The 14,451-nt window shown below is 46.3% G+C and overlaps 1 protein-coding gene across 1 annotated transcript; it reads right to left on the reverse strand.

Moving 5' to 3' along the window:
* Positions 1–3,674: 3,674 nt before the first annotated feature.
* Cops8 (COP9 signalosome subunit 8) lies at positions 3,675–13,711 on the reverse strand. The gene is made up of 8 exons (XM_034521759.2): positions 13,549–13,711; positions 12,686–12,756; positions 11,558–11,606; positions 10,620–10,752; positions 6,696–6,803; positions 5,850–5,912; positions 5,245–5,292; positions 3,675–4,598 (listed from the first exon to the last, which is right to left on the reverse strand). The coding sequence occupies exons 1-8, from the start codon at positions 13,624–13,626 to the stop codon at positions 4,519–4,521; spliced, it is 630 nt and encodes a 209-aa protein (XP_034377650.1). The 5' UTR covers positions 13,627–13,711; the 3' UTR covers positions 3,675–4,518.
* Positions 13,712–14,451: the final 740 nt, after the last annotated feature.

Consider the following 14,451-nt stretch of genomic DNA (forward strand, 5'->3'; position numbering starts at 1 on the left):
TTCCAGTTAAAACTGTGGGCTCAAGAGATTAATGATACAGGCGTCGGCAAGAACTGACAAATGGGATTAAAGAAAAGCAATCACACAGCGAAGGAAAGAGTGAACGAACAGAGAGCTACACAGTGAGGACGACTCTCCCCAGCTACACTCAGGGTGGTGGACATACCGCTCTCATGTGGAAAGATTAAAAAGAGAGCCAGTCAACCATCGTGAAAAATGAATTTGTCATTCTTTAAAAAAATACAGTGGCAAAAAAATATATTTAAAATGTCGCTAAGTTCAGTCACTTGACCATGCACCATTTGTCGTTCTACTGGCTGTCTGAATGTGGTATTTACTCAGTGCTGTCTTCTGTCCCTGGTTTGTCTTCTGCCTGACCATGTCCACCAGGGGTGGCTTCCCCCTGATCTTAAGGCTTCTTCTCTTTCATTTGCCATTTTCCAAGCTGTTCCCATGCTGACCTTCTCTCCCATGCCACTGGGTTCATCTCTGTCTCGACTCCTTTACTTTCCCGGTTCATCTCTTTCTCTTTCCCCTCTGAAGAAGTTAGCTTTACAAGGGGGCAACTGAATTCTTCCCCAGCTCTTCAACCATCTCAGTGTCACTGGACTGACAGAAGAGTTATGATCTCTCAGAAACATGTTTATCTTGCTTTTTCATGGTGTGTGTGTGTGTGTGTGTGTGTGTGTGTGTGTGTGTGTATGTAATGCTCTTCTGGACTTATTTGGGCATCTTCTTCATAAGCAATCAACTCTGGAGGGACCACTTGGCACCACATCAACACTAAACTCGTAAGAGCTAGAAACACACTCAAAATTGATAATTAATAAAACATCAGCCAATACATAACCGAAGGCCACAGAACAGAAAACAGGCAAGACAAGGCACTATGGCCTGAAGTTAAAATCTGAGACAAATGTAGAAAGAGTAAATAAAGGAAGGGGGCAGAGAAAACAAGAAGCAGATACAGGTGGAAAAGAGAAAGACTGAGGTAAGAACCAATTCCCCATGACAAAGAGTGAACAAACTTGATGAAGTAAGGGGGGTGAACCAAAAGTTTTTAAACAATGAAGTCTGGGGCTGCTGGCAAGATGGCCCAATGGTTGAGTATTCACATGGCAGCTCACAACCGTCTGCAAATGCAGTTCCAAGGGATCTGACATGGCACCCTCCTTCGGCCTCCGTGGGTCCTGCAGACATGATGTATGTCCATGCAGGCAAGAATCTCGAGTCTCTGGCATGTGTGCCACCCACTGTTCCCTTCAGTGCTTCCTGCGGTGCTGTGCTGAGCTGATGTCCACTTGCAGTTTTTCTAAGTTCCACCTCTGGCTTACAGGCACACTCCCACCCCACCCAGCACAGAACTCCAGGGAAATGGGCTGTTTAGCACAGGCTTTAACTATGGGGTGTCCTGTAGGACCACTTTGTAGGTTACCCCTTTCCAGCTCCTATTCTGTCCCACAGGCTTCGAGGACATCCAGTGAGGACAGCCCAGGACCAGCAAATGGATCATCTCTGTGAATTTCTCTTGACTGGCTCTTGCAGTCATACAGCTGGCAGCTTTAAAACATACTACACTGCACAGGCTCGGCTGCTGGGAACACTTGTGCGTGGGCCGTTAGGTGTTTCAAGCCTGGAGGAGAGGCTTCCTGTACTCAGCGACATCTCTATTTGTTTTATTTCAGAAGGAAACTCATCAATCTTCCGGTGGTTAGTGTTGTCAACATAAACGAGAATCATATGGGGCGAGTCTCAGTTGTTGACATCAGGGTGGCCTGTGTGGGACTGTCTTGATTGCCTTACTTGATGTGGGAAGACCCAGCCTGGAAATGGATGGCACCATTCCCTGGCTCTGGGCCCTGGACTGTACGGATAGAGAAATCCAGCTGAATATTAAGCTTCTATTGACTCATTCTTTCCCTCTTGACTGTAGTTTCTTGACCAGCTGTCTCAAGTCCCTGCCTCAATTTCCCTATAATAACGAATTCCAACTTGGAATTCCGAGCTAAAATAGACCAGTTCTCCCCTAAGCTTTATGTCAGGACATTTTCTCAGACCAATAGAATAAAACGAGGGCCGAACTTGGTACTGAGGAAGGTGGAGTCATGCTGTGACCTGACCACATGGCTTTTAAGGGCCTTTGTAGGTGTTCAGAAGACTGTGGAGGTGTATGGTGTGTTGGACTGGGAATGCCGGACCCAGGACTCAATAGCTCTGTGGGGGCATGGAATGGTAATGGTGCCAGCAACATGAACAGCTGAAGTCTGGCTTACAAGGTCTCAGTGGGAAACACAGCCTCCATCAGTAACTGGGCTGGTGGCCATCTGTGAGGTATTCTGGTCAAGAATTCGGCTTCATTCTGCTTGTATCCTGAGAATGTAAATGGAGTTGAACCTAAAGAGAACGGACTGGTTTGTTGGTTGAGGCGATTCTGAGAGGTGATGCTGGCGCAGCAGCTGTAACTGACAGAGATCAGCATCATCGCAGAGAAGCCTCCAGCGCGGCACTGGAGCAAGAGGAAAGTGTTTCCAGAGTTAGCACAGCTTAGCTGTAGTCCAAGGGGGTAGGCTCTATCTCAAACTGGTGGCAGACCCTGGCAGGGTTGTGTCATCTGCAAGATCCTGGTTTTGAATGTATAAAGAGGAAAGACTGAGGGAGTCAGGAAGAACAGCTGAGGTCAGGCACCCTGTGGTAGACGTGGAGAGGCCCTGAGAAGCCACCACCTATAGCTGTGAGAGGGCAGCCTCAGTTACAACGGAGACTCCAGAATGAAGGAGATGTTGGGCTGGTGCTGAAGCAGCAGCTATAACTGACAAAAGACCATGATAGGTCCACCAAGAGCTGCAGATTCCAAATGGGAATCTGCCTGAGCCTGGGAGAGAAGCTGTGTGCTGAGGAGACAGAGATGGAAAAGTGGGGCTGCCATGTCCTGTGGAGCCCAGATTACACTTCCAGCCCCAGGTGCTATTAAACCACTAGCAAGGCAGTCATATCAACTCACCTGACATAACTCTTAACCCTGTAGCAGTTCAGGACCTCTCCCCAGGCAAGGGCATGTGCAGCTGAAACCCCTCTGCCTCGTTAACCTCACACTCACACCATGCTCACTCAGCACAAGATCACCTCACTCCATCCTTAGGTCACTAACCCAGACAGGACACAGCTGGCTCCATTCCAATGAGCTATTAGAAACAGGAGCCATCCACTCCCCTTAGACGGTGGCCTGGCAGCACCACTGCTGGCGTTACTACCCTTATTACACTTTGACTTCTGAGGCTTCATTTCCTCACCTGTTAGACATCTTAACAGGATTTCCCAGGAGTAAGTAAAATGCTAATTTAAAAATATTTCCAAATGATTTTTTAAAATTATATTTCCAAAGATGATTTTTAAAAGAGCCAATAAAAATCAATGAAAACAGGAATTAGGTAACTCACCATAAGGTCATAGGTGAGAGAGTTTTGTTTTTTAAATAAATTCTAGGGGAGGGGTCAGAGGAAAAGGAGGGTGAATTTGATCTAAACACGTTATAGGCATGTATAAAATTCCCAAATAATAAAAAAGAAAAAAAGTTTTAAAACTTAAAGTATTTTTGAGAAAAGGACAAACTTACAATGTGCCCACAGTTAAGACCAAGATATGAAATTTCTAGAACAAGCTTTCGATCAAACAGCTTACGAATTCAATTAAATATTTATTGAACAAATGCAGAATAAATGAACCAGGGCCGTTTTAACCTGAAGATACATTAACCACCTCAAATCTTCAAGGGCTGCCATACAAGAACAAAAATAGACGCATTCAGCATTTCTACAGAGGATCTGGATGCGCAGCAGGAGGGCTGCAGGCCATCCCTCAGCTCAGGAGCTTCCTTCAGCACACACTGCACCCCACGCTCCTTCCCGTCTTCTGAAAGGAGGCATCAGAACTTGGAGTTTCCCAGGAACACCTATGTTGAGTTCTCCCTGCACGCTGTCTGTCTCATGCAATGGATGCTCGCACACACTGGGAAAACAAGTGTGGCATTGACATTGCCGTCCAGGAGATGGCACGCCACCACCCAGCTCCTCCTTCTTCTACAGCACTGATCCCAAGTTCTGGGATGGGAAGAAGAGCACGTTCTCCAGAGCATGAGTGACAACACGGGCAGGGCAGCGGCCGAGACAGCCCTCCTCACATCCCAAGCACATCACTTCAGCTGGAGGCCGGTGGCTCGCAGGAGTGCGGTATATGCACAGCACCCTCTCTGCTACTTGCTTGTGTTCAGAGTCCAGTCCGTGACAGAAACTCGATGTATAATACTGATGGCTCCAGCCAAAGTGATCAATACAAATGAAAACTGCTCCAAGGACATTCAAAAGTGTCTGAGGAGAAACTGTACAATGCACTTCATCTTCTCTGTGCATTTTATCACACCCAAAGGACACAGAGGCGCTCACCCTGTTCCCAACTCAGAATAAAACTCCGTGTCTGTCAGTGACAGGGACTGAAGGTGGATCTTGAACCCAGAGTGGTCAATCAGTTTTCCAGAAAAGCCACGTAATCGGTGAGCCTGGCGAGCTGCTGCTCGTTGGGGATTGGTGGAACCGGGGCAGGTTCTGCATGATAAAGAGGAACAGACACTTTAAATGAGCTGCTGTGTGACAGAGCTCCTATCCTGCCACCAGCCTGAGGAGGGCTTTAACTTTCTTACTGCTACCTGGTTCCACACAAAAATCATGCCTGCCAGAGGCCTAGACAGTTCTGAAGAGCAGACACAAAGTCTCCATTTTAGCAGCCTGGCTGTGTCAGATGGACACGAACACACGTCAGGATAGCTGCTGATTCTGCAGCAGGCTATGTAAAGACTCAAACACGTCTGGTGTGCAGCATCTCTTCAGACCCCAGCTCTGCTTGGACAGCCCCTACTTGGAGGACTTGGGTAAAGAACAGTTCTGAAGTGCATGTCACGTGCCTGGTCCAACCAGAACACTGCACTGTCAACAAGCGACAGCAGCAAAGACCTCAGAGATTTACACAGGAATGCTTGTTTGGGCATGCTAGGATGTGGGAGCCTTCGGAATACAGTCCAGAACCCAGAGGCTCTCAAGTAAAGACAGGTAGGCTCTGTAGCTGAGCATCAGGTGCCACCACTCCAGCTAAGCTACAGGGGCGCCCGCTTGTAGCCATGTGTATTACTACATATTACAGAAAATAGATCAGCAGACAATGCAACACTTAAAATGTCCACATAAAAACATGTACCTGATAAGGGAATAAACCTGTTCAAGGAAACATCCAGGGCTCCTGAGGCTAAACAAAAAACAAACAAAAAAAAACAAAAAAAAACAAACAAACAAAAAAAACCAAAAAACAAAAAAAAGAGAAAGACAGTTACACACCATTTAGAGAAGCCATGCCAAGGCCGTAGTGCCTCACCCCCCAACAAACACTTGGTTCTCAATGGAGATAAGAATGCGCCCCTCTTTACACGCTGTCTGTTCAGTCTTCCTTATGAGCTTCAACTGTGGGCTGAGCACGGACATCTGTCTAAACAGCAGGTGCCCAGAGCAGGCGAAGGGAAGTGGGGCTGACACAGGAGGATTGATCGTGATAAGGGCAGGACACCTGGCTCTGAAGACTGCAGAGAGGACACTCCTGTATCCAGGAGGAAGCAGCACCCACAAGAATAAACATGGCTGTCTCCTGAGGGTGAGATGAAGGGACAGAGCAGGGGACCAACCTAAAAGGAGAGCTAAGCGACTAATCCAGTCAGTCATAGGAGTCTCATGTAGGTGACCTTCAATGCCACTCTGCTCTCATGTCAACTGTTCAATGCTTCTGTGTCACGTGTCTGAGGTCCCACCTACCTGGCTTCCTGGGAAGAACCATTCTTGTGGTGGAGTCGGCCTGCCATCCTTGTTCCAACACACCTGAAAACACAGAGTTCACACAGAGATGGGAGAAGGGCACAAGTGCGGGCCTGCATGACCCAGCCCTGCCACCCTCTCACCATACTCAGGTGTTGTGTATTTACTAGGAGGTTACTCCAGATAACGTACTTTTAATATTCTGAAATATACCAAAAGCCTTCTGGGGCTTGACATGCTTGGTCTTCTGTAGTAGTACCTAAGCAGTCTAATTCCAGACAGACACTTCTATGATGGCCTTCGAAGCATTCTATTAATAATCATGGCAACAGATGCATGAGACCCTGGGTTTAATGTCCCATCCCAAAACCAAATACCCACAAAATAGAACACTGCCACCCATACCACCTCTAGCACTGCTGTCCCGTGAGCCTGAAACTGTTCAGACTCTGGAAACTTAAGAATAAGAATGACACTCTCGGGGTTGGAGAATCAAGAATGTCAATCATTGTAAAACAATGTAACCAAGTACATGCAGTGTTCTACCACTGGGTTAAGAGTTGTTTGAGTAGGTAAGGGTTTCTTAACCTGGGTAACTGGGTCAGTTGAGAAGTGCTTTCTTAAGCAGCTGCGCAGATTCCACACAGATGCTACAGGCATACTCCTGTGCATGGTTACAGGTGCTACACAGAGGTGCTATGTGAGGTGTGCTTTGTATCACTTCCTAAACAAACCCACCACCTAATGTGCAAAATCATTCTTGCTCTAGAGCTCCAGAGTTACAGTGACCCTATGGCTTATATGACGTCTGTTCCCCTATAGTAACCACCAGCAAGCTCCAAGTACCTTTCACAGCCTCTTCCACGGGAAGCCCAACAAAGGCTGCAAAGTCATCTGCGATGATGGAGGTATAAGCTTGAGAGACCAGGGCAAAGGCGCGCCTCCTCGTTGCATCTATTGTGGGAAGGGAGGGTTGGCAAAAGGAACCAAGAGGACTCTTAAAACACAGCTCCATCAGCCAGGTTTTATTTACAGGCAAGACTAGACCCAGCCAAGCAGACACTGCATGCCCGGAAGTTATGACTGCACATTCCTCACACAGACTTCTCGGGAACAAAAGCTACAGACATGGCAAACAACGCCCATAAGACCCCAGTAGTAGGAAAGCAAATGTTCATGAATTTAAGGTATGAGCATTTTAAATTTCCTTTGCTCTATCTCTCTTGCAAACACTAGAAGGCTGACACCACCGACACCCTTTTGGGAGGGTCTCCAATAAAGGACTCCCTTGGGGCAGGTGCACACACCTTACCCTAGCACCTGCACCTAACTTCCCAGTGTGCACGAGGTCAGGATCCTGAGCCCCAAGCCTGAAGGTGTGACTCTCAAGAGAAGGTGCTGCCAGGCCCCAGCACAGAACTCTCCCTGCAAACAGCCTTCCACATGTCCCCAAGCTCAAACAACTACACTGAGAAAATCCCAGGATGAGAAAACTGCCCTATCCAACACAGCCAGCCTTCCCAGTCAGTGCCCTTTGGTAATACATGGACTCCTCCAGAAGGTGGCCAACCTGGTTAAGAAATACTCAGATTTTATAGTCTACAGTGGAGGGCTGGACGTGTAAAACTCAAGCCTTTACCACACTGAAACTCCCCTCTGTACTCTCAACCAACCAGTGCAGGTCCCTCCAGACACCTGTTGCTCCTGACTAGTCCAGTTCCTCAGCAGACTACTCCTCACATTCCACTCTTGAGCTCTTGGCCCCACTGTTTGATGGTCTGAAGCACGGCCCTTGCAGTAGTACTACTGTGAACACGGACTTATTGACAGTACCGCTGGAACCAAATGGGGCATGACCATAGCCATAGGCTTTCTCACAGGTCTCAAACAGATACAATGGCCCTGAAAATGACTCAGTGGATACAGGTGCCTGCTACCAAGCTTGAAGACCTGAATTTGTCCCCAGTGCCCATGTAAAGATGAAAGGAGACAACCCTCTGATCCCTGCATGCACACCATGGTATGTGCAGTCACACACATGAACAACATGCTTATACTATGTTGCATTCCCTCATTTTCCACAAGTCCAATGCCACCACTGCCCCTTGCTTAAGTCTACCAATCTCCAGCCTCTCTCTAAAAGAGAATGTCTCAGAGGTACAGGGATTTCCTTATGACAGACATTCAGTGGAAAAGAAGATAGCAATGGCAGGAACATATACACATGTGGCAAACCTCCAACCATCTAAAATCACTTTCTTATTCAAGTATTTTGGTCACATTTTTTTGGAGTAGGTAACAGACTGGAGGCAAAGGTGAATAGAAGAGAAGAGCAGCAGGTTGTGGAGAGGCAGGAGAGGTCTAACAGACAGAAGCAGGCCGACAATGGGCGCTGATGGACAGTCTGTGTTCTAGTGACAATCAGCAGCCACGCCCTTGCACCCTTGCTCCCCAACTTGCTCTAGCTGCCATCCCTCCACAGCTCTGTGATCAGTCCGGTTCTACAGGCCCTCATCCCATCCCTCAGGCTTTGTGTGAAGTGTGGTTGCTTGAACAAGTACTCCCTAAGTGCTTTGCCAGCCCTTTCTGTAACAAACAACTCTCCTATCAGGCTCTTCAGCCAAGATGTCTGATTTCCTAGTAGAACTGACTGGCTCCCACAGAACTGTAGGTGCTATTGTTTGAATACACTCTGCCCCTACAGGTTTGTCTCAACTCTTGGTCCTCAGCTTTGGGGACACTGTGGAACCTTTAAGAGGCGAGACTGTGGTTCTTAACTGGCAAGTTTATCATACACTAAGAAGCAAAACTTCAAAAATTCCAATCTGTTCTAAGACTGCCCTTCCCAGGCTGGCATTTTACAGAGAAAAAGGTGTCTGTGCCATTTAGGGATGGGTATCATTTCCATCTCAAGAAAATCTTCATGAACAGAACAGCGTCTCAGGCCCGGCCAGTGTTTACAAGTCACCTCTTCAATTCTGTCTTATAACAAGAAAATGAAGGCCAGCAGGTAGATGAGCCAGAATGAAAACTCAAAAGCCTGGCTCCAGAGATCAAGCTCCAGCATGCTACACTAGACACTATGGGTGTCTGTGGGTTGGAAACAACTCTGAATTTCACAGGTACAAGGTGGTGCTAGAAAGAATAAAATACACATAAGAAATACACATATGGCTGAGTTGGGAGCGCCTACCCATATCCTGCCAATGAGCTTGTAGTTCAACACCTGGAAAAGGCACCCTGCGTCTTAACCACTGTACTTACCAGGATGAACCCAATCCTGTCAATCTACCTTCCAGTGACTGTCAGGGGCAGTCTTACTTATACACTGAAGGCCTAAAATCAGCAATAGCCCTAAGTCAGCCTGCTAACACAAAATCTTGGGTCTCTGTGGAAAAACACTGAAACAGATAGCTATAAGATATTATAAACAGGCAGCTTTGGTGGAAATTTACCAGCCTGAATAAGAACAAGTAGTCACAGGTCTTGTGGATAGTCATAGACCTTGGGTACCCTCGGTGGAGAGTACCAACTTAGATTAGGACAAGTGAATCATAAGTGGAGTCATAGTGACCTGTCCCCTGAACCTTCAGCCAGCAGATACTTTGTTCTGGAAGATATCTGTACTCCCCCTGAACACCTACACCCCTGCGTCAAGCCGTTCCCCACATCCTGCCTTTATGTGTATAAGCAGGGCTGCCTGACAAGTGACTCCTCTCAGTGACGTTTTCTAGACTAGCTTTCAAGCTGTCCCAGGACATTCACATGACCTCATTCCATCCTCCCCCTCCCCAGCCCATCTACCCTGAAATTCTGCTCATGTTTATCCAAAGCAGCTATTTCTGTTTACACAGTTGTGATGAATGGTGATCCAGGTACTGCTGCTAAGAGCTCCTTACCATGCTGAGGAGGACCTGCCCACCAACTGAATACCCATTAAAGGCAGACGGTGACTACAGAATTGAGGTGATAGGAAGAACTGAACAATGTAAGAGGGCTCACTGTATGAATGTGTGTGGTGGGGCCAGAAAGAGTGTGTATGCATTCTGCTCTTACAGGACCGGAATCTGGTTCCTAGCTCCCATGCTGGGTGGCTCAGAAATATCAGTGAGTTCACCCCAGAGGAGCCAATGCTGCTTGCCTGGATTGGATCCCCTGCACAATAAAAAGAACCTGAGTGACCCAGAAAAGACCGAAGGCATGGCAACATGAGAAAGGAAGGCAGCAGGGACAGAGCTATCATGTGTCAGTGCCACACCATGCCAGCCTCTAACCTTACAGAGAAACTGAAAACACAACTGAGCCACTAGGCTCTGTGACGGCTTCTTTTACACTATATATAGAGGGGACATGACAGCTATCAAAGGCCAAGGCTGACAAAATCCAAAGTCTAGTTGCTACTTTTGATTATTGCCTGGTTTCATGTTGGCAGCAAGGCCACATGTGTGATACACATCAGTAACCCAAGAAGGAAAGGACAGTAGGACTACACAGTGAGATTCTGTCACAAACTTTCTGTTGCCACAAAAGTACCGACAAAGAGGATAAAAAAAGATACTGCCAATGAGATAACTGCAATCTGGAATCTACTGTGATACCCTCTGCTCCCAGTAATGAAAGAATCACATTAGCACAGATCTAGCTCAAGTCTGAAAGGTAGTCACCAAATCAGAACTGTCCACTTCCACAGTGCACACTGACACAGAACAGCACTGCAGTGTTCCAAGGACAGCCTTAGTGCAACAGGACTTAACCACAAGAAAACGCTACCTCTAAGGGCTTCCATGATTGGCTGCACGGTCTCTGACCACTGGTGGGCGTTGATGGTCGTATAGATCCCAGGGAAATCTCTTTGCCAGATTCGCTGTCCTACTGACCAAATTCCCCCAAGTTCAGAATTTGCCTGCAATAAAAATTGTTGACTTTGAAGGTATTCGCTCTGTAGTAATGACTGTATCTTCAAAAAATATATCAGAAATGACAAAATTTGTTAGCTGTATCATTAAAATACACTCTATTCATTTTAGGAGATGAAATTACATTTCTAATAGGTGTGTATAGCCTGCAAGCCACAGGGCCAAGAATAAAGTGTGAAACCTTTTCTTTTTGGTAGCTCTCATGCCTAGTTGTAGACTATGAACTTTGCAGATGATAACACCATCTTGCAATGTCCAAAGGTTGGCTCTGCCTGATTCTAAAACGTCGTGAGCAGTTATGCCAACACTTTCTAATCTCATCGTGTGCAGCCCGTCTCCTGTCTCATTCTTATGAACAGAATGGAAGGAAGTAAAGTGAAATAAGTCTCACTTCCATTCTACCTGGAAAGACACTTTTCACAGGTTATTTCATTTCATCTCCATCCCAAGTAAGAAATCTAATTAACAGAGTGATCTTAACGCAGCAAATATCCATGTAAACAATGCCACTTTACAAATAGCTATCATTAGAGCAAATCAAAATTCCTCAGTCGCCCCCACCCCCACCCCCACCCACCGAACCTAACTGGTCAGCTGTGAACTTGCTAGTCCACACCAGTACAGGAGGCCTCGTGAAACCATCAGTACATGAACAAGATTTCTGACCCATCCCATTGGAGAAACCTAAAGGTTTGGAACTTGTCATATATATGGGAAAGAGAAATTGGAGGCTGTCATTTACGTAAATGTCAGTATTCTAAAAGCAACAGGGGACACTGCAAGAGTACTTACAGACTTTATAGCAGGTGGTATCCTCTTCCACAGATATCTTGCATTATTCCTAATTTATACAAAGGTCAGTTACAAACAAGTTATCTCAGTCAATACATAGAATGACAGGTCCTAATGTAAACACATGGGAGAACACCCACCAAAACAGGTGACGGCACAACTCAGTTTTATATGAATTTGTTGAGGAAAAGCAGTTTTCCAGAAAAAAAGGACATGAAAAACTTTTTCAGGGTAGTATTTCTCTTCTCTCTTTCTTATTTTTTTTTCTTTTTCTTTTTTTTTCTTGCTGAATTTCTTTAACAATTCAGATCTTAAACCACAGACTTACATACAATCACCCAGATACAAACAATGTGTCCATTTCAAGGCTCTGAGTGTCCCTCACAATATACATGTACACCATGCTGTTATAATTTAGAGCCATTCTCCTAGTGAGTACAAAGCTTATGGGGTTGGTACAATCATAAGATACATGATCACAAAACAGAAGTAACATATATGTATAATGAAGAAACTCAGTTTAGTTTCTGTAAAAATATCCAATGGGTTTGGAACTGCACCAGGCCTCTATTTTCTAGCCCTCTCCTGCTTCTGTTTCCCACTCAGGAAGACTAAGTCAAACATGTCCACTACCTCCTGGCTTTCCCAGAGTTCCTGTCCAGCTCCAGCTTCTTTTCCTCTACTGAGTACATATAAATTTGCTTTGTTTTTACTTGTCTTTTTGAGACAGGGTTTCTCTATAAAGACATGGCTGTACTGGAGCTGGATCTGTAGACCAGGCTGATTTCAAGCTCAGAGATCAGCCTGCCTCTGGCTCCCAAGTATGGGGATTAAAGGGGTGCACCACCACCACCCAGCCTCTGAGTAAATATAAGTTAAAAGACACATGATTTTTTTTTTTAGACTCCATTGGTTCTTTATGCTAGTTTCTCACAAGAATTCACCATGTTTTTTATGTGTATGTAAAACATACACAGCAACAACAAAATCGAGCTTAGTTATTCTTGTGACTAAACAGGAAGCAGAAACAAGAGGTTTATGGTAAAAAGACACCTATCTGCTGCATGTACTTCTGCATCATCTCAAGGAAGCTGCTGCTCTTCGTTTCAGGTAAAAGGCACTACTTACATGTCATTCTGGAGCAAATACAAAGCTAGAAGCTGACCGTATACTGGCGGTGTGGCGATTCCTCCAGGAGCCTACAGAGACAAAACAAGGGGGGGAGACCTCATTTCCCAATAAGCTTTCAGAAAAGAGAAAATTAAAACTTAAAAAGTAAAGTGTCCCAGCATTACTACAGATGCAGAAAAATGCTCAGGCTAGTATCAAAGATTAAAATCTGAGTTTAGATCTGTTGTGAGCTGTCACTTATCACCACTGGGGTATCGGTTTCTTTCCATATTCACAGATACTTAAGTGACATTACCTAGGAAGATCTCAAATTTAAAAAAAAAAAAAAAAAGGTAAGAAATACTTCCAACAGGTTCGTAATGCACCTTTTCTCTGCCCGTTATTTTAAAAGGCTATCTAAGTAAGTGTAAAACAGAAGACTACCAACGGGTAGTTACAGAGGCCTGTCTCTCCTCTGTCTTTATTCATTCAGCAAGGTCTGCTAAATGCTCATCGACAAACTGCTGCTGTCTCCTTTAGTCGGTGAGGCCCCGGCCCCGCCCCTCCGACCCTCCCCCGTTTCTTTTTTCTTTCTGTTTTTTTGTTTTTGTTGTTTTTGATTTTGATTTTTCGTAGCCCAAACTGGCTTCGAATTTACCGGCAATCCTCCTTCCTCAAGTGTGCCCACGGGATTCCTGTGCCACGGCACCCAGCCTATTTAAGTAAACTTTTTATCTTAACATTATAAATGGAAGCGTCTCCTGACTACTACAGACAGGAACTGGGGCTGGATGAACCCGGACTGTGCTCCTAGCAGGCCGCGGCCTGGCCCGTTACCCTGGAGACGGCGCCCACCCGATCACCCCACCTTGCCGCGCTACCTCAAGCTCCTGATTCTCGCACTGATCCAACAGCTTTTTGAAACTGAAGGCGTTGTCTGCCATCACCGCCACTGGCATCTTCCCGGCCGCTTTCGCCGCCACCACTCCTGCCAGACCAAAGCACAAGCTGGCCCACGGGGCGTCGCGCCCGCGATGACGTAAAGGAGCTGCCTCTCAGTACGCATGCGCGAGCAATCGTCACTTCCTGAGCGACTCCATGGCTGAATACAAAGGCAGCGGGCGCTCTGCCCTGCCGTCTCGGTGCTCTGGAGGACCCGCCCCAGGCTTGGAAGAACCAGCTTTCTGAGTCAGACTACTGCTATTGGGAGGGGTTTGGCTGCGGCTTGGATTTTCTGCACAAGGAAGTGATAGCGGGACTGCATTTTTCACAACCACAGTTGCTGTGGGAGAATAGTAAAACCGTTGGACCTCCATGTGTTTTGAGAACGCTGAACTGTACTTCCTCTAAGCTAAGGTGTTACATATAAGTTGAAGAAACTCCAAACCTGTAACTCTTCTTAGCTACGCACACACCCCTCTTCTAATGCACTTGGCAGCCTGAGACTCTCACCTACACCTACTATGAGCTCGCTTGCGCGCACGCGCGCGAACACACACACACACACACACACACACACACACACACACACTTACTTTTCTGAAAAAAAATCACCTAGCAATTCTCAGCAAACCAGGATACCTGTCCACAACCTGCATGGAGCTGCAGGCATACCCTCTCCAAGTAATGCGATAAGTTTCTCCTCTCTCTACTATCAAGCAGATTCTATTCACTGATATCCAGTTACATGCAGTTTGAGGACAGGAGGTCTGATCTAGCCTGAATTGGTTTTAGGTGTCTGCCCAGGAGTAACCCATATGTCTTCTAAGTGAATTTGCTGGGAG

This window comes from Arvicanthis niloticus, chromosome 17, assembly GCF_011762505.2.
Source record: "Arvicanthis niloticus isolate mArvNil1 chromosome 17, mArvNil1.pat.X, whole genome shotgun sequence".
Classification (NCBI taxonomy): domain Eukaryota; kingdom Metazoa; phylum Chordata; class Mammalia; order Rodentia; family Muridae; genus Arvicanthis; species Arvicanthis niloticus.

What these genes read in the sequence shown, in the direction of transcription:
- Cops8 (XM_034521759.2), bottom strand. Translation starts at nt 13,626, where the DNA reads ATGCCAGTGGCGGTGATGGCAGACAACGCCTTCAGTTTCAAAAAGCTG. An exon ending in AATCATGGAAGCCCTTAGAG is followed by an intron (nt 6,804 to 10,619) that starts GTAGCGTTTTCT and finishes TTCCCACAATAG; the next exon opens with ATGCAACGAGGAGGCGCGCC. An exon ending in GGTTCTTCCCAGGAAGCCAG is followed by an intron (nt 5,293 to 5,849) that starts GTAGGTGGGACC and finishes TTTTTTGTTTAG; the next exon opens with CCTCAGGAGCCCTGGATGTT.